Source organism: Rhinolophus sinicus, chromosome 5 (assembly GCF_057876585.1).
Source record: "Rhinolophus sinicus isolate RSI-liver-muscle chromosome 5, RSI-T2T, whole genome shotgun sequence".
NCBI lineage: Eukaryota > Metazoa > Chordata > Mammalia > Chiroptera > Rhinolophidae > Rhinolophus > Rhinolophus sinicus.
The window spans coordinates 24,297,656-24,317,400 of NC_142505.1; the positions used below are offsets into that span (position 1 = coordinate 24,297,656).

At 43.3% G+C, this 19,745-nt stretch overlaps 1 protein-coding gene across 12 annotated transcripts in view; it reads right to left on the reverse strand.

Moving 5' to 3' along the window:
- NR1D2 (nuclear receptor subfamily 1 group D member 2) overlaps nucleotides 1-19,258 on the reverse strand; it is a 122,276-nt gene extending 103,018 nt beyond the window's left edge. For 11 of the 12 annotated variants that reach the window (XR_012489651.2, XR_012489650.2, XR_012489649.2 and 8 more), the window contains exons 1-6: nucleotides 18,937-19,258; nucleotides 8,746-9,012; nucleotides 7,751-7,839; nucleotides 5,331-5,475; nucleotides 2,869-3,494; nucleotides 761-946 (exon numbers count right to left, since the gene is read on the reverse strand). Coding sequence is in view for 2 of the 12 variants with exons in the window: in XM_074312749.2 (XP_074168850.1) it covers nucleotides 761-946; nucleotides 2,869-3,494; nucleotides 5,331-5,475; nucleotides 7,751-7,839; nucleotides 8,746-9,012; nucleotides 18,937-19,258 (1,635 nt within the window). In the remaining 10 variants the exon portion in view is untranslated. The remainder of the gene's footprint in view (nucleotides 1-760; nucleotides 947-2,868; nucleotides 3,495-5,330; nucleotides 5,476-7,750; nucleotides 7,840-8,745; nucleotides 9,013-18,936) is intronic. The other variant, XM_019745232.3, reaches the window with a different exon arrangement.
- Between the last annotated feature and the right edge of the window lie 487 nt (nucleotides 19,259-19,745).

Sequence of the window (19,745 nt, forward strand, 5' to 3'; positions counted from 1 at the left end):
ACTGAGCTGTCCACCACTTATTATCAAGGACAATTGAGACATCAGTCCTGTGGCACCATCTAGGGAGAAATGAAAATACATCCCCTGGCTCCGTTCCCCCACTGATCACAGATCTGGCCCACCAGACAGAAAATTCCCACCGACCACCCTGCACTGCAGAATAAAGTACAAGCGAGCTCCCAGCGAGTCCGAGCTTCTCACACCTCAGCAGCAACAGGAAGCCCTGGAGCAGACAGGGGAGAGGCACCTACGGAAGCCCAAGGAGAGGCACTGTGTCCTACTCAAGCTGGCAACAGTGGCTGCCCCAGGCCCCGGCAGAAGGCATCACAGCAAGAGAAGCTGGTGCCGAAAAAGTCGCCATGGATTCTGGAGTGATGCGAGGCCAAGAAAATCTGAGGGAGCACATAAGAGACATCTGATATGTCCCCAAAATAGTCTACATTCTCCAAAAAGACAAAACCACATTCTAGTTACCCTTCATATTCTGCACTGAAATTAGTGAATGCCAGGCGAGGCGTTCAGCAAGTGTCCACCCCTGAAAGCAGTCCTGGCGCCTTGAGCTTGTATGCTGGGCATGCAGAGTATTTATATTTCAAGTCCTACATAACTCTAGTCTCTTCCCAAGATCCTGAAATGATCAGGCTTTTGTTGGTAGTTTCAGCCTCTGGACTATAAATATTTGTGTAGAAAAGAATGAAATGGTGCATGAAAATAAAATACTACATGCCCTGCATTCACATTCAGAATAAACAAAACCTACCTCAAAAGTCCCAGCTTTTAACAGGTTGACCTGGTCGTGCTGAGAGAGGTCTCTGAATCCAGGAATACGCTTTGCAAATTCTACCACTTCTTTCACTGCTGGGGTAAAGCTCATTGAAAATTCTTCCCAGATTTCATGCCCTGATTTTTGAGGATCCACATATGGAGACTTACTCATTGGACAAACCTAGTGTACAAAAAACAAAACAAAAAAACTCTTAAATTGTGAGAGGTGGTAAAGAAATTTCAAAAGTGGCATCTCTGAATCATTGGAAATGCCACCATGAAAATAACCCTCAGATGCTACTGATAATAGCACTTTCTCTTTGCTACTAGCCTTTTGACAGAAAGCCTCACAGCAACCTAATTTAAATAGAAATTAACTTGTTATCCTGACAGAGGCAGCCTGAGCAAAACTGAGATCCCTAACAAGCTATTTTAAAAACCTGTTGCACAGGTTTAAGAGTTTATTTTGTAACACTGCTGCCACCTTATGCTGGTTTTAGGTTTTCAAACAAATTCATACATATTTACTTGATTCTCAACTCTATTAGTTAGTTAAGGGCAGGTATTACAATTACCATTTCTTAGGTTTGAAAATGAGACTCTAACAGGTTTAGTGACTTATTCAAATTCAGCTAGAAGTCACAGACCTAGATCCCCGGGCCACATTCAGTTAATTTTTTTTTTTTTTTTTAAAGTGTGTTTTTCCGGGACCCATCAGCTCCATCTCAAGTAGTTGTTTCAATCTAGTTGTGGAGGGCACAGCTCACAGTGGCCCATGTGGGGATCGAACCGGCAACATTGTTGTTAAGAGCACTGCACTCTAACCAACTGAGCTAACCAGCTGCCCCATTGTTTATATTTCAAAACTCATTTTTTTCTAATTGGGCACAATCACAATGTTGTAATTTCAAAGAGGAAAAACAGTGAGATGCCTCACTTTTTTAAAACGGTCCTAACCATTTATTTCATAAACACTGACCACTGACCTCCACTTGTTCAATTAGGAAACACTGACTGGAGCTACAAGGTGTACCTTCTAAGTGAGGTTGGAGAGGGAAAAATAGAAAGCAGGAAGGTATAAAAACACTAAAATGATTATGAAACATGCACCGTGAACTCTATTAGTAAAATCAGCCTTTAAATTTTCACTTAATCCATAGGAGATCCAGGAATGGAGTGATTTTATAACTATGAAGAATATCACAAAATTAGAACCTAAAGTCTTACAGAGTCTTCCCTACTTAAGGCAGTCACTAAGTCTAATAAAAGATAAGGTCACCTTTCAGATCCATGAGATCAAATACTTGCCAGTGACCAAAAAAATCTAACATAAGGATTGGGATACTGTCAACTATTTTGAAAAATAAAAAAAGACTATTTTAAATACGTGGCTGTAGAAAATACCAAACACTATCAAAGGACCTCATGATTTAAACTGGAAATGGTGCTGTACTGATGTTTTTGGTGAAATTTCAGCTGAGCATAAACACTGTATTTTCATGCAGACTGGTGTCTTTGATGAAAAAAAAATAACCTGAATGATATGAATAACATAACTCATCTCACAGGACGAAATCCTTAGAAGCCAGCCTATTAAATTAAAATATTACTAAATTCTCACACAATGAAACATCCACGTTCTATATCCAAAGACCTTTTTGCAGTACAACGGTTAAAGAAAACTCCTTACAAAGAAACGAAAGAATTACTGACTGTGACAGGCTAAAAGATCAGCCCTAAGAGACAATCCCAAAGCTAGTAAGGTAATGATTAATCGTAATACTTAAATTTGGAAAGGTATTTCTGAGAATTAAAGGACCAATTCTGCATGATCCCTATTTTACATAAAATCCTAATCCCAAGCATAGTATCAATCAAATCACATGTTTGTACCTAACTCGGTGTGGAATTAGGTCATTCAACAAATGATGTTTATTAAGTATTTGACCTAAAATATTGCACAAACCTGATTCTATAAATCCCTTAGGTTTCCTGACACCCTTACTTCCACCCTTGAAGTTGGAATATTCCCCACATAAAAGAAAACCTTCAAAGCTTTCTGTGATACAAGGTGAGCAAAAAAAATTTAATTTCACTATATACCAGATGCATTCTCCCTCCATTGTTGCACAGGTAAGTATTCTTGTTCTCATTCTGAGAAAATCCATCTATCGAAACTCTATCACATACTCTTTGAGTATAAGCATTGGAGAAGTTCATACAGTGTCCATTTGCAATACAAATGCCATGCCCGTTCGGGTAATGCAGTATGTTCCTCCCTTTATACTGTCCATTGAGATTCTGCTGGCTCTCATTACAAGGAAAATGGCTGCTAAGCCCACTGCCACAATGGTCGTGATTTAAATTATACTGCTCCATGTTCTTGGAAATCCGTTCTCTCTGGGGCTGCATGGTCTCTGCTGAGTTTTCTCGCTGCTCTTGATTATACATAAAGGTATCCTTGTGGGCTCTGGTCACCAGGCCAATCACTTCTTCTTTTGCAAAGTCAGAAGAGGGAGGAGAAGAGCTTTTGATGTTTTCTTGCTCCAGCTGGGGCTTGGGTCGCAGCTGTTCCTGGGCTGGTAAGGCTGTTTGTTCATGATGTTCTACTAATGTGTCATTCTGCAAATGACCACTGAATTGGCTGTTCATCATGGTCTTCATCGCACTTTGCATTTCAATTAGCATTCTCTGTTTTTCACGCTTCGGAATACGACCGAACCGAACAGCTATTGAAGAAAAAGATATTTAACATCTATATTCTAAATAAGACCAATATGTACAAAAGAATAACACAAAATGATATCTAATAGCTATGGCTTCTATTCACACAAGTAAAGAGTATCTAAATGTCTCTGGCCAAATTACGCTCAACTTACTTACAGGTTGTTTTTGATGTATCACAGGAAGTGGGGGTAGGAGGGATTTTCCATTTCTCTACCAAAACAAAGCTAAGGAGATCTATCTCTTGGGTATTTTATAAGCAAAATCTAAAAAAGAAATACAAAATTCACTAATGAAAATCACAGCTTGATGCAAACCAGCATGACTACACAGCACCTTGTTAACAAGGCCAAAGGCTCGGTTCTTAAGAAGGCACGTGGGATTCAGCTGCCCACATCCATCAACATTAACAGAATGTAGTAGGTACAATCACTCCCTTAACATCTGACCTTTGTCAATGCATTTCCATAACCTCATTCTCAAAACCTAACATTAAATGATCTGCTCTACAAGCTTCTTCAAAAAGAAAATCTTAAAAACAAAACAAAAACAAAAAAAACCCACGGTCAATAGAAATGGGAGTTACTGAAACACAAACTTGCTGGATTTTAATTAAAATCAATGAATAAAGATGAAATCGTTTGGCCTCCATTATTTTAGAGGCTAGTCTTAAAATGTGTCTGTCTCCAACATTCCTATCCCTGAGAGAAAGAAAAAAATAACCTCTTTCTAGTCTTTTTTATACAGAGATAATAAAAGTTCAATATACCCACCCAGCAAGAAAGCCTTACTAATCTAGCTGTATCTCCAACATTATCAGACAAGCAATTCCATCGGGTTTCATTCTACCTCTATTGCCGCTCCTCCACAAATGATTGCCGTTTTCATTCTTGTGGGGCGATCACAATACCCATCAACTTTGGATTACTATTTACAGTGCTCTAGAAAATTTTTCAGGCAATTAAAAATTCAACCATCCATCTCTGAAATCTGTTATTCAAGAAGCTCCTTATTGCAACACTGTATTTCTATGTCAGTAAGATATCAGTTAGAGTAACCTAAGGGATTGCTTCAATGACCCTTTCCTAGATAAATATGAGGTTCATTCTTAGCCATTCTTAATGAGCCCTACTAAACTAACCCTCTGAAAACCTTACTACTCTGTTATGTTGCTTAAAACAAAATGAGACTATCCAAAAATGATTTCCCTAAGCATAACAGAAGAGTCAAATCTTCCAGTGATGTCATCCACAGATAATACTAACAGTCCGGCAAATTACAACTTTTATTTCCCATGGGAATGGATGACACCAGAATTGAGCAACCTCCTCCACTCCAGCCCCTAATGTTTCTTTCAATTTTGCATCTTTCAATGGACTCAGAATCTGTGCCCTAAAACACATTATCATCTCAGGGCTGAGAAAGTGCTAAAGATAATTCACATAAGGAGAAATGGGTTCATCAGGAATGCTAAGAAATTATGGAGAAAGAACCACAAGAAAAATTAAATCCTTTTTATGGGAAAAACAAACAAACAAACAAACAAAAAAACCTTTCAAATTGTGTAGGGGAAAAAAATGGATCTTTTTTTTTTTTTTTTTTTTTTTACAAAAATCAACAAAAAAAGAAGTGAGCCAAAAGCTGTTTCTGGGGTGATGCTGCTAAAATTTGACTAATGAATCTGGCATCCTGCAAGGCATCAAACATGTTTTCTAAAATCTGCTTCACCACAAGCATGACAGGGCCATTGATAACTGGTTTATTGCTCTGGTTTATGCTGAGGAAGAAAAGCCAAGCTCCATGTGCTTTAAGAAAGAACACTCTTTAAACTGGGAACATACCATCTCTCGACATTCCAACAGACAGACACTTTTTGAAGCGACACTGCTGACATCTGTTCCTGTTCATTCTCATTATAGAACAGTTTTCATTCTTCAGGCACTTCTTGTACTGGATGTTTTGCTGAATGCTTCTCCGAAAGAAACCCTAAGAACAAAGGAAGACGTACCCATTCATTTAAAAACATCCAGATGAACTTCTTGTAAGCACCCACCCCCCACGCCTAACTATCCAATACGTTACTAGCACACCTGGGAAATAATTTTGGCTTAGAACAGAGAGAAATATAATCTTGACACATAGAATGTAACTGCATTCTTACCAGTATCAGTAAGCACGTACACCTACTAGCCAAACAAAACTCTTCTTCCCTTTCTTCCCCTTGGAGAACCTTGGTGCTTGCCAAAGAGCCCTAGGTACACTTTACCCCGTTCCCAGCCCCTGCCTCATTTTCCAGCTCACACTTTAATCACATACAAATTCCAAAACTCTTGAAATATGACTGATTTTTAAAGAGTTGACAGAAAAATGTGTTCCATAGCTATAATTCCCTCGCTAGAGCTAAGGATTACATTAATACAGCCTGGTCCTTCCTGGATCATTACCTGCTGACACCAGCAAGGCCTACTTATATGTGCCAGATGTTCCTGGCTGCTTGTCAGCGACAGGTAAGTGTCACACCACACACCCACAGGCCAAATAATGATCCAAGAAAAGGCAGTTACCTGCTAGATAGCTACACATAACTGCCTTCACTACACAATTTGAGTACATGCTCTGTGATAGGTATTCAAAGATCTCCAGCTTAATAGTTCCAAAGAGAACAGAAAAGTCAAGAACACAATTACCAGAATTATTCTGAACTGTCGTTTCCTTGAATATCATAACTAACCACACATTTCATGAATCTATATTAGTAATTGTGAGATACAACATTTTTACACTTTATTACTGCAATACTATACTTGGGACACTATAATATCTGAGTCAGACACACCTTTAAGAGGGTATAGAACAATTATGTGCATTTATCAAGAATACATAATTAGGCTCATTTTGCCTGTACTTTGATTTCTCTAGCTATAAAGTGAGAATGATGTCTGCTTTACAATTACTTCACATTTCTGAGGAAAAAAAACCAAAGTATTTACAGAATTTTTTTATTTTTTTTTTAAAGGAGGGCGCAGCTCATAGTGGCCCATGTGGGGATCGAACCAGTAATCTTGGTGCTACCGTGTTTCCCTGAAAATAAGAACTAGCCGGACCATCAGCTCTAAGGCGTCTTTTGGAGCAAAAATTAATATAAGACCCAGTATTATATTACATTATATTATATTATACTATACTATACTGTATTATATTAGACCTGATCTTATATTGTAGTAAAATAAGACCGGGTCTTATATTAATTTTTACTCCAAAGACACATTAAAGCTGATGGTCCAGTTAGGTCTTATTTTGGGGGGAACACAGTACCAGCACCACGCTCTAACCAACTGAGCTAACCAGCCACTCCAGAATTTAAATGGTGGGAAAAGCGCTATATCTATATAAAATACTGACTAGTCTTGTTAAGTGACCCAGCCATTAAGAGTTACCAAAATCACAATTCACTGAGAGCTACCCCAGAAAATATTTCCTCTTTCATCATGTATATTCATTATCTTGCTCGCCCACCATATCCTGCCAAACTGGATTCCTGCTTCTGGCCTTCAGTCAGAGAACAGCAAGAGCAAGTGTCTTGATCATGTTAATTTTGATACTCAGGAAAAAGGAATGTGCCAGATTTAAAAAGAGAGAGAGAGTCTCTGGATATAAGTAGGAGGAACAAAATATCTCATCTGGAATGATGTGACAGGCACTCTAAGATATATTCAACTAAACTTACAAATATAATGAGCTTTACCAAACACTCAGTTTATACTCAAGTTTCTTTTACTCACTTGGCATTACTTCCAAAGCTACCACATTTTTTGTAAGTATCGAGGAATTATTCCCAACTCCTAGTATCTGACATGTCATAATGACACGGCACCTGATGAGACCGTTCAAAGTTTGGTTTAAACTAAGTTCCAACAAGGCAGGAAAGCCCCGTCTGTTTTGTTCCCTGCTGTTTCTCCACCACCTACAACAGCACCTGACACATGAATGAATAAGCATTTGTACACTTAGTTTCATACCATAATTAAGTTTGAGATAGAAAATTTATTTTGATCAAAATGTTAAGAAAAAAGAAATACATTGAATTAAAAATATCTTTTTCAAAACAAGTTGTTTATACACTACATAAAATGCTTAAGACTTTAAGGGGAGCAGCTGACGTCTCTCCTCCTCCCAGATTATCCACTATGGAAACTAGCAAACCTAATCAATTTCTTTAATCCCAGAATGAGTACTTTAAAGAAACAAAAGCATGCATTACCTTACAGCCTTCACAAGCATGAACTCCATAGTGGAATCCTGACGCCACATCCCCACAGACTTTACACAGCAGAACCATGCCACTAAATTCTAAGGTACAAAGAGACACAAAAGGGAAAAGATGGAAGAAAACTGTCAACTGTTTACTTTCTTTCCAATTGCATATTTTTGTTCAACTTGTTAAGTACTTTAAAAAGATACAAATCTACTTTCATCATATAAAAGAAAAATCTTTACACCAAATTAACAAAAGCCATCATAGTTTTCCTTTAAACACAGTTTATGGGCCTGCCAAAAATATCTCAGAGAGTTGGTTTTTGTCCTTTCCGGGTGATTTTAAACATACCCTGAAATTCTGTAAATCTAAAACCAGATATGCAACCAGAACTAAGCAAACAATTCTTCTATACAAGAATTAAGAAGTGAGGCAGAGAAGTTGATCAATAAAAAGTGCTAACTGTATCTCCACAGGCTGTTCACTTAACCTACAGGCAGCAGCTAGGTCCTGTTCCTTCCTGATCCTTCCCTACACCTGTCCATCTTACCTCCACACTCACTCAGGGATCCAAATGCCACTACTCATCTGGTTATCCCAATCCTGCTTTACTTCCGAATCCCAAATGTCCCTCCCTAGCTCCAGCTTCATGAAAGCAAATCCCTTCCCACTGTAAGTACTCTGTTCTAGAAACAGATTCAGTACCAGTCCAGAAAAAAGATAACGATGAAAATGTGGCAAAGGGGGTACCCTAGAGGAAACACGGTAAGGCACAGTACATAACCACGTATCTTGCTCTGCGGCAAGAATCAGTTATGACAGCCCCTAGAGGCTGTAACTTTCAAATCATCACTGATTTCTTACCCAACTACTTGAACTATGATTACCCAGAAAGGAGTGAAAATTATACTCCGAAAAATATAATGGTCTCCCAAATGAAAAGCTGATAAAGTGAGCCTCACCTACAATTAATGGCACCAACGTTTAGAAAACTAACTTACTTGTCACTCCACTATGACTCTTTGTCATCCCAGGTGCACTGGATTTGCTTGTTTTCATAGAACAATCTACTCGATCACTCTTCAGGATGCCTTCAATATTGGAGAGCTCACCATTCTTGGGATTACCATTGTTATCTGAATTAGAGCTATTTGGAGAAGATGGAACAGAAGAGAAGGAGGACTGGAAACTATTCTCAGAACCCTCACTGTGACAAGAGGCAGGGCTCGAGGCTGAGCTGGAAGAACTGATATAGGCAATCACACCTCCTAGAAAAGAGGGGGAAATCAGATAATTAGATACAAGATAATGTGTACTTTCTTTTTTTTCAAATAATGCTACCTATTATTTAAAATTAGTACAAACTTTTACTTATGAAAACTAGGCATACAGGAGAAAGACTCCTTCCTGTGAGCGTGTCCTGGGGAAAAGGCCAGAGTGGGTGGGCAGGAGGACAGCAGAGCTTTGATCTCAGCAGTGTTTCTGCATGTGGGCTCCACAGGCTAAGGAGAGGGAGGTCTGGTGCTCGGCAGACCTGCTAGCTGGGGTAGAAGGTGACCTGGTGGTGTCATTGAATCATATAGGATAGAGCAGGACTCACTAGGGTAAAAGAACTGTGGGTTTGAGTCTCAGGAGGTGGTGGTGGCAAGGCCTTGACTCTTAGGACAGAAAGGGGTCATCAGGCCGGGAGGAGTGCTGCTCCCCTCCCAACTCTCCAGCTAAGGCTGCGACTGTGGCCTGAGCAGGGAAGGCTCAGAGAGGCTGGTGGTCAGTCCCGGGGACAGTGTCATCTCCTCAGAGGCCCAGGCCTGGGCACAAGCGAAAGGATCACTCCAGTTCTCCATATGGGCTTGAGGCAGATGGCCCGCACTCCCGGCTCTGCCTCCTTCTCTTGGTGTTGGGGGTCTCAAGCCATACATCAAACTTCCTTCTGCCTTTCTTGCATCCGCTGAGGGCCCTCAGCACGGTCTCCTTGGCACAGAGGTCCGGGAGCTCCTGGGTGGGTGGACACCATATAAGCTCCCTCTGTGCTCAGGAGGAGCGATTTTTATAGTCACCAGGCTCCAGATCTGTCAGGAGTTGTAGGCATTCCAAAGACACCGCTTCACGAAACTCCTGATTGCCAGAAAAATCCAGCCACATAAAGTACTAACGGGGTGGCCTGCTGAGAAAGCATCTCAAAGCCTCAAGTACCATTGCCCTCCAGGCTGTGGTGTAGTACCAGCCGGGTGGTATGGTGGGCAGGGCTCGGATCAATACCCAGCGCTTCCAGTGGATGTGGGTGACTTGGCACTGATTCCAGACCCGCTGGCTGCGGGTGGACTTGGGTCGTGGGTACCAGCGCATCCAGGCAGAGCGGTGCAGGGCGGCCATGACCATGCTCCGGTAGCTGCACACGATCGCTGTGTGGCAGCGTCCGAGCCTTAGAGGGGTGGGGGCTTAGGCTCCCAGATGGTCCTGCTATTTGCCAACATGAAGTGCGTGGGGCTAGGCTGACGGTTGACACAGGAGGTGCAGAGACAACAAGTGGGGAGTCAGCATGTGGGAGCCCTCCTCATACGTGGTCCTGCACACACCAGGCTACAGAACAAGTACACCAGAAACTCATCCGATGCCCCCTGCTCTCTGAGGCCAGAGGAACCTCCAGTTCCCCACTGCTGGTCCCAGGCACTTCGTTCTGGGCAAAGGGGCCTCGGCTTGTGGAACTGACACCTCAGATTTGTAGCCCTTACCCATTTCCAGTTATTTCACAGCATGTTGAACTTCTTGAGTTCATATCCAACCAGCCTAGGCAACACTCCCTCCTAAAGAAAAGCCCTCACACACACCCCAAAATTCCCTGGGGCAGCTGTTTTACCCGTCAAGTGCACATATGATAACCATAACGTAAGTGCAGTCATCTGGTTAGTAACTCCCATAGACGAAGAGGGCTGTGAAAGGGAGCGAAGGGCGACGCCCTACCAGCCTCCCAAACCCTGGGGCGACCCTCTGGGACCCAGGCAATACTTGCGAACAGCTGTCCTGGCTCCAAGACTCAGTGGCGCAGGGGTGTGTGAGGAGGGTGCTGGCCCTCCCAGAATTGGCCGGCCCCGCTGCAGCCCTACTCCACTCGGCCGCCTGCCCTTACCTGAGTGTTTTCCCAAGAGCACGTGGCTGGCTCCAGTCCCAGAATGCGGCTTGCAAGCTTGATAATACATATTTTCTATTTTTTTGCAAATCTGAACAGTAAAGTCACTAACTTTAGAATTTGGTTACTAATTAAGTATCTGCTTATCCCAAAAGGAAAAATAACTTATTTCCTGCTATTCCTCCTGCTTCCAGAAGTTCAAAGCCCATATAATTTCTACTGATTTAAAAAGCGAGAAGGTTCTCACTGGCTTCGTTATTCTGAGCACATGCAGATCCAAACCTAAATCTTTTCCGTTTCCAATCTTCTCCTAAAAGAAATGAAAACCCTTCCTGTGTGACTATATAGCTTAGAGTAAACAGACTGTGTTGGCCATGAAGAAATCTCGTTCTAGGCCTCTCTTTGCCTCCTTCATTATACCTTTGTGTGACACAATCTTCAAAACAATGAGTTCATCATCTGCCTCCCCCATCACTTGGCTAAAACACAGGTTAATCAAGAACTGATGCTTACATTTGGAACTCCGGATAAAGTAATTTACCTCAAAATGGGGAACCTTCCACAGCTGTTGCTCCCAGAATCCTTTCTGTTTTGATGCTCCCCGAAGACGTCTGTGACTATCCACTAAACCCCAGTCCCGCTCTCTCCCACTTCTGCTGCTGGACTTGCAGACACACTTAACTCTAAGCAGCTCTTAAGGAATTCAGACTCACTACTTGTTCTTCTGACTCACAATTTACAGTAAATGTTAAAGAGGCTGGAAGGAAGAATACAGGCTATCAGAGAACAACATCAAGGCTGAAGTTAATGCCCCTTCACAGAGCTACTCGCAAAAAACTATTCACAACCTCATCAATATAACCACAGCCCCTCTGAAAACTGGCCTTGACCTCTGAGAGACTGTAAACCTCTCAGGTTAAGAAACAGCACTTAAAATTATTCTTAGGGTATAATTACAAACGTCTCCCCTCAAAGAGATAAAATGTTGCAAGAGTAACCTCACGGCCAAATATATTATTTTTCCAAATCCCAAGCCAAACAAGTTATTTTCATCTTCTTTGCCAAGGTTTAGTGTGGTTTCTTTTCCTCTTCCCTCCATCATGAACAAACATTTATTAGCTTTTTCAGTGTGTATCAGACACAAAGGTCCATTATCTCTCTTCCACCACTGTCCTGAGCTCTTATTTAAACCTACTGTTTACCTGTTTCCACCTATTTCTCAACGAGATCCTAAGTACCTAGGTGCACAGCGCGTCTCTCTTACATGCTTTACAGGAAATAAATCTGCCGTAAGTATTTGTAAGACCCACTTATCTGCCTTTGTGAAGCCCACATCTAATAACAAGGACAGATCCCAAACACTACAAAACATTACCAGGAAGTCGCGAGTAAAACAGGGCATTTCTGACAAGAACCTAGATGACTGGACTGAGTAGTAGGTGGAGAATTTCGAACATTCCCAAAGTAGTAACTGCAAATTAAGTATTCACTCTGAAATAAAACTTTCTCTGCTAAAGGGAAATGACTCCCCTATCTTTTTTTAGATAAGAGCCATACTTTATAAGTCTTTTAAAACACAAATACACACACAGACATACACATACTCAGCAAAATGCTGAGGCCAAAACAATTTCAAAAAACAGAACATTTCCATTTACAGAGAAGAAAAACACAAGCTGAGGAATTTCAGTCTTAGTCACTCTCAGTCTGTCATGTTGAAATTAGGTACCAGAAATGTATTTAAGTACCAATTATACACGGTATATATTCAGGCTGGGAAGCCCAAGAAGTAAAGCACAACCACAACTCTCAAGGAGTTTGATTACAATCCAGAAGTTAAAACAGGTGCCTACGAGGCCAAGAAAAGCACAACAGTGTTCCTCAGACACAAATTTATATAATATGCATGAATGCACTTGAGTTTTAAGTAATGTGGACAACTCCATTCACTTTTCCATCCATTAAGCACACGCCTAGCGTCAGTCTTGAGGTTGGGGGTGTGCATCTGCTCTTTCTATTTCTATAGTCGCACCCACTTCCCAAATGCTTAGCATGGGCTTATCACCTGCCCAGATTGAAGCTTGAGCTCTATGATTAATATTTGACCTGCAATGTGGACCCTACCTACAAACCAGTCATTCTCAAAGTGTGGTCCCTGGACCAGAGGCTTCAGCATCACCTGGACATCTGTTAGAAATGAAGTTCTCAGGCCGCACTCCAGGTCTACAGACTCAGAGCGTCCATCAGACTCTTGGTGATTCTCATGCACAGTGAAGTTTAGGCAGCACGGCCACAGTCACCCCCTTCATCTGTGCTCAGTGGAAGGAAACACAACTAAGGCTAGTGGTAATAACAGAAATTTCATCTACCACTAATTTTAAAATCTAAAAGCTTCTAAAACTCCAAACACAAGGAGAGAAAACGTCCTAACTTTGAGTTTATTCTCATCATCCAGAGAGATTATGTAAAAAACATATCAGAACCACCTGGTACTTTTCCAAAATACACATTTCCAAGGTTCTGCCCAGAAGAGAAAAGGTACCCTAGGAATAGGGATTTTTAACAAGTTTCCCAGGTAATTCTTTACACAATGAAGTTAAAGAAGGGCTACAATCAGTGAATGCAAGCACAAATTGGCCCATAGTTTTAAAGGTTGATGTTTTCATTGATATAACTGCCTGACTACCCTTAATATGCCGTGAATTCAATGAGAAACAATTTTAACCTGGAAGTCTATCAAATGTTATGTTACCAGATAAAAACCATGGTGCCATCTGTTTTTATAAAACTTTCATATTAGAAATTCCAAACTGACTCTGGGTGATGAACACACAATGGGATTTATAGATGATGTAATACAGAATTGTACACCTGAAATCTATGTAATTTTACTAACAATTGTCACCCCAATAAATTTAATAAAATAAAATTAAAAAAAAAAAGAATAGAAATTCCAGGTATTAGCAAACTGCTACTTTTTTCACACGTCTCCACTCAGAATAGGACACAAAGGAAAATATTATCCTTAGTCCTGAATAAACTCCCAAAGGAAGGTCTCACAGCTATTTGTCTTTTCTAAAGTACAAGGTTAGGTAGCAAATTCAGTTCCTAAGAGCTCAAGAGGATAAAAAGATGAGAAAGTGATGGTTTTTAGAAGACTTTCCTAGGGCCAGGATCGGAGTCAGCCATTTATGTTTACAAGGTCTTCAGACTACCTCAACTTAGAAAAAAACTTCAGCGCTATCCCGATGGCTTAAGAACTAGTTTAAAGCACTGACTAGGCAATGGAAGGTATTGTTATTACCCCATACACACCCACCTTCCTTTACAGAAGCTCCAAAATCAAACCTAAGAAAAATTACTGGGCTATCATCAATCCGGTTAACATCCTATTCCTATCTTTCAGGCATCATTTATAACAAAAATTTGTGCCAGGCTCCATGGAGTCAAAGATGACCCATTTACTAGCAGCTACATTCTCCTAGCAAGACCTTCTACACTGACTTGGTTGTCAGCCATCTACTCTTGCTACTAAACACCAGTCTACCGACCTGATGATTAGCAACCCAAATGGGTTAAACTTTAATTTCCTAGAAAGTACAGAGTACACCTAGTAGTTCCTCAACCCAATAAAGAAAGTGAAAACTACAAAACACCAAGTACTTAATGAATGTCAAGAATATAACACAATTTCACATCACATTTCCTCCTCACAAGAATCCTGTGAATTGCCAGTATCCCATTTTATAGCTGAGGAACTCAGAGCTCAGAGAGGTTAAGTAACACAGCTACTGAGTGGCAGGGCCACGGTTGAAAGTTAAGGCTGTCTAATTCCTGAGGACAGACTATTATGTCTTACTGAGAAGACCTGGGCAAGCAAGTCACTTTCAATATCTCTACACCTGAGTCATCTTCTATAAAATGGGAATATCTGCCAGAGTTATTACAAGACTAAAACAAAATGGCATTCATAAAAAGGGCTTATCAGAGTGCTTCTTACACGCACAATTTTTGATGATAAAGCAAAAAAGGTAAAAATCCCCGGAACCAGCAAGTCCCAACACCTCCAGAAACAGGCAGAATGTACTTGTTAGATACCTCAAGCTAAAATTAGCGGAGGCCGAGTCTTCTCTATTTTTAGTTGAAAAGGACCCTGGAGATCCGCCAGATTCCCAGGCTAGGGCTTACCCAGTGGTCAACTTCAGACAAGCCAAAAGTCAATATCCAATTGTGTCCTACTGGGAAGTACTTACTGTCCCTGTGTATATTGGAGCTTTCTTACCCCAATTCTAGGGTTGCCTATCATCAAAATGCTCCCACTCCCACGGTCCACCATCCTAGAAAACACACTTGAATTCAAGTCATGACTTGTATTCTTTTGCCTGTGACTTAAGAGCAAAACATTTTACCATCAAAAACCTTTAGTTTTCTCATTTCTAAATGTTATTAATAATTTCTACTCACAGGATGGTAATGTAGAAATACTGATTGAAACACTAAACTTCCAACTGTGTCCTGAGTGTCAGGGCTCCAGAGAACAGCCTGGTCCCTTACCTGAAAAGCTTTATAGGCCAACTGGGGAAACAGCTGTGTTAACCATTCATTTCAGTGCAATGTGAGCAATTTTCATACATATTGTTGTGAACTGCTAAGGATCACACAAGAGCCCACTATATAGGGCAGAGATCAAGAGAGGCAAACAAAGCTAAGGTGACAGTAAGTGGGGTCTTGAAGAATATGTAAATTATTAAATGATGTACCATGTAAGAGGTTATTTCGGAAAACAACGAGGTGACAAAAAACAAAAAGGTCTTATTTTGTAAAACAGTGTTTGTCTCCTAGTTGGGGGTGGGGGACAAGTGTAATCTTGTGTCTGGGGAAAAAACAGACTGACCAGCAACAAGATTTTAAAAAGTGGAATGATGAAATCGGGAGGCTCTGCTGACACCCGCCCTTTTCCACCAGCTATGACCCAATACTATACCACTGTAAACTGAGTCGGTCCACATTGTATTTCCTTCACCCCCAAGAAGACAGGACTACCAACTTGTGCATATACCTTCACGCATTATGTAGGCTTAAACTTATTAGAGCACAGTAGTTAGCGTGTGCTCTCCAAATGGACTCTGCGGGTTCAAAATCTGGCTCTACCACCTGCCTGCGTAAGTTACTTAACTTCAATTTACTGAGCCCCTCATCTTCAAATGGTGATGACGGCACCTTCCTTCACAGAATTAATGTGAGGTATCAAAGTAGTAACACATGCAAAGGGCCTCACACACAGTAAATGCTCAACAGATACCGGTGATTATTAATATTATCTTGCCATCATTTTACTGGGAAAGTTCAATCAGAAGAGTTCAAACAAAACTAATCCCCCCCATCCTTTCTTCTTTCCCTCAATTTTGAAGTGTCATATGGACTCATTCGTTTCTCTATAGGTTATTTCCACACTACCTTCTGAATCCCTTAATTCCACTGACTTCTTACTTCACTCTGACCCATTATCATGCTGTTTCTCTCCCCAAATAAAGATTTTTTTACCCTTACCTCCCTCCCTCTCTTTTCTTTCCAAGTTTGGAGAAACATAGAATGCAGATTTGTAAAGATATGAATGAACTATGTGGGAATATTGTCCTAATTTTTAAAACATGAATTACAACCATGGTTAATAAGTTTATGCAATGGGTTAAAGGACCTCGTATACTCAATCAAAAGCTATCTGTGACAAAAATGCATGCACCAATTTCTACCACTTGTATTTCACATGTGTATTAGTCATAGAGAGGGCAAAGACAATATGTCTTGAATTATAGGGCAGTTAAGATAAAACGGTCACTAGTTGAATGTGTACTGACTAATACAATGATATCAAACCAAAGGGAAGGGTCAAAGGTATGCCATGCAACACTGAATGTGGCCCCACCCGAGTCAATATTTACAACAATTTGAAGTTAAAGGGCATGTTTGTCAAAGCTCCCTCTGACACATACATGGCAGAAATAAATTGTTAATATACTGACTCACAGCCTGTGACAGCTTGAATTTGGAACCTAAAGGAACAAGAGAAAATTTAAGAAAAATAACTGAAAAGTCCTACACTTCAGGTCAATTGTCCTCACAATTGAAACCTAACTTCAGAACAGTTCATATGAATAGGTCCTAACTGATTGCAAGGTTACTGTGAGTCAGCAAAGCAATATACCACAAAAGCTAAGCCTGCCAGAGAATTCATTTGCAGCAGAATCCAAAACTTAGAACTTGGTAAGCGTCCAACCATTTCTGCAGGAGCCTGTTCACTTCTGAGTGCAACAGCCCCAAGGACAACAAGGATGATGATTTTTTTTTAAAAGTGTAAAGACCAAGGGATGAGAACTGGAAATGGAAGAACAGAGGTAGGGAGAAGGGGTAACCGTCCTCCAAACGTTTTACAATTTGTAGCTCCAAAAGACAAGATTAAGATCAGTGATATTGTTCCAGAAAGGTTCAAACCAGAGAAAAACTTTCTAATCACCTGTGTCTGTCTATATATGAGGTTGCAAAGCTGAAAGAATCTGTTCATGCTAAAGCCTAGATTAGAAGAGGTTAAATCTGATAATCTCCAAAGAAGTAAACGTTTAATTCCATGAGTTACCCAATTTTTAAAAATATTCTCAAAGGCTAAGTAAGTAGGCCCATAGGCAGTTGAAACAGTTAGAAAATGACTTTATTTTTACTGTTGGTGGAAAATCCACATTTGTTATCAAGGCATGGTGTTTACAGCATATAATTTAAAAAATAAAAACTGATTTCTTCTGTAACGTCATTGGCTTCAGGTATAAAGGACATCAGTTGTTTGTGGGCAGACAAAATGGGAGAAGGGAGCAAAGTATTGTTCTGTGGCATTGTAACAGGAAATCTAACAAGAAAAAGATTTATAAAGCCAAATTCCGTTGATCAGGTTCAGGCAAGGTCAGCAACCCATGGGTTTAAAAAAACTTAACTGAAATGAACAATGGCCAGTCTTACATAATAAGGTCTCAGAGTCACTCAGGCAACCTGAGTCATCTGGACCACACGTGAGCTGAATGATTAGCTATGGGTGTAACCCGTTTACTGTACGGCTCCCAGCCCAAGGGGATTTTCAGGCCGGTTTTTATGACTGAAGGTATGTAGGATAGATCACGTCCTAGTGGAAACCATTTTTACTTTTTGAAACAGTAAGCAGCATCATAACAAAGGCGAGTGTAATTCCATCTGCTTGGTGTTGCTCGGGATTTTAGCACTTCAGACTCCTCCAAGGATCTCGCGTCGCGGAAGCCCCACGCCTGCCCCAAGCACCCCCTCCCGCCCGGGGCGCGCCTTGGCCCCGCACTTCTTCCCCGGTATCCGCAGGGTCTGCGGCCAGTCTGTCCGCATTGCCCCGGCTCCGACCATCGGGTAACCTCCCGGCCGCGCGATCCTCTGCGGGTGCACTGCGGCATCCGCGGCCGCCCCAAGGCCGCCGAGCGGCTGGGTTCACCGCCCGCGCACGCGCCGCCTCCTCCGCAGTGTGCAACCCCGCGGGGGAGGAGGGAATCGCGCCCACGTCACAGCTCGGAGAGTTCCAAAGGGGCGGGGCCTCCCGAGAGGCTGCGGCGCTTCCCGCCGGCGCGCGCGCGCGCGTACCCGCCCCCACGTGTCCCTGCGGCCCCGGGGAATGTGGGTCACGGAGCCGAGCGGCCTCACGTGTCCCCGCCCGCCGCCGCCGCCTCAGTGCCCATTATGTAATGCCGCGTCACGCGCCCGCCCAGCCAACCGGCGCCCGTGCGCCGCCGAACGTAAACACAGCGCGCACGTGGCTCGCGCGGCCCGGCCATGTGAGGGGGGGGCCGGGCCGGCACCGCCGGGCCGCGCTGCGGCGTTGCAGGGATCCGGTAGGGCGACCCGGGGAGCGGCGGGAGCCGAGCCCGTGGTGGACAGGAAGAGCGCAGCAGCCCACCCCGTCCGCCCTAGGGACAACCCCCGACCGCCGCCCCCCGAAGTGCCCCAGCGGGCTCCGAGCGCCCTCTCCGCCGTCCCGGACCCACCGCAGTCCGACTCTTACCTGCATTCACCTCCATGGTGCCCTCGGGGGGAGGGGGGGCCGAGGCCGCCCGCTTCCCGCAGAGAGGGCAGCGCCGCCTCCGCCTCAGCGCTGCGCCGCCCCGGACTGGAGGCAGCGGTGGTCGCGGGGCCCCCTCATGGGCAGGGCGGGCGGAGCGCCCGGGACCCGCGGCCGGAGAGCGGGCTGCAGTAAGAGGCAGCGGCAGCCGGCGAGCGGCGCTCCTCGCGGAGTCCCTGACAACAAAAGCGGTGGCGCGGCGGCTTCCTGCAGCCAGCGCACCGCGGCGGAGAAGGCGGCTGACGGGGAGGGCAGCCGCGACCATGTGACCCGCGCACACACCCCCCTTCCTCCGCCCGCCCCTCCGCCGGCCGCAGCGGCGACTCCGCCCCCTCCCCGCTCCCGCGTCTCCCTGCCCCGCCCCTCCCCTCCCCGCGCCCCTTCCTTTCCTCCGCTGCTCGCTTCGTCCCTTCATCCCCTTTCCCCTATTTCGAAACCTCCTCGACACACCTCTTCCCTTTTCCCCTTCCCGTCTCCCCAGCTGACCTTCCCGCCTCCGACCGGGAGCACCCTCCACGCCCCCCTCGCCAGGCCTGCTCCCCCGCACCTAGTGACACCTCAAGTCACCTTTGATGGTTACCGAGAACCGCCCCACGGCGCGGAACGTACCGGCTCTTCAGGACCCCAGGCTAGGCCAACTTGGCTTCGGTTAGCACAACCCCTCACCTTCCCACGGTCCCGCTCTCCCACTCGGCAGAACTCTATAAACGATGGACGCTTGGAGGACACAGCCCATGTTTCTTCCCTCTGCT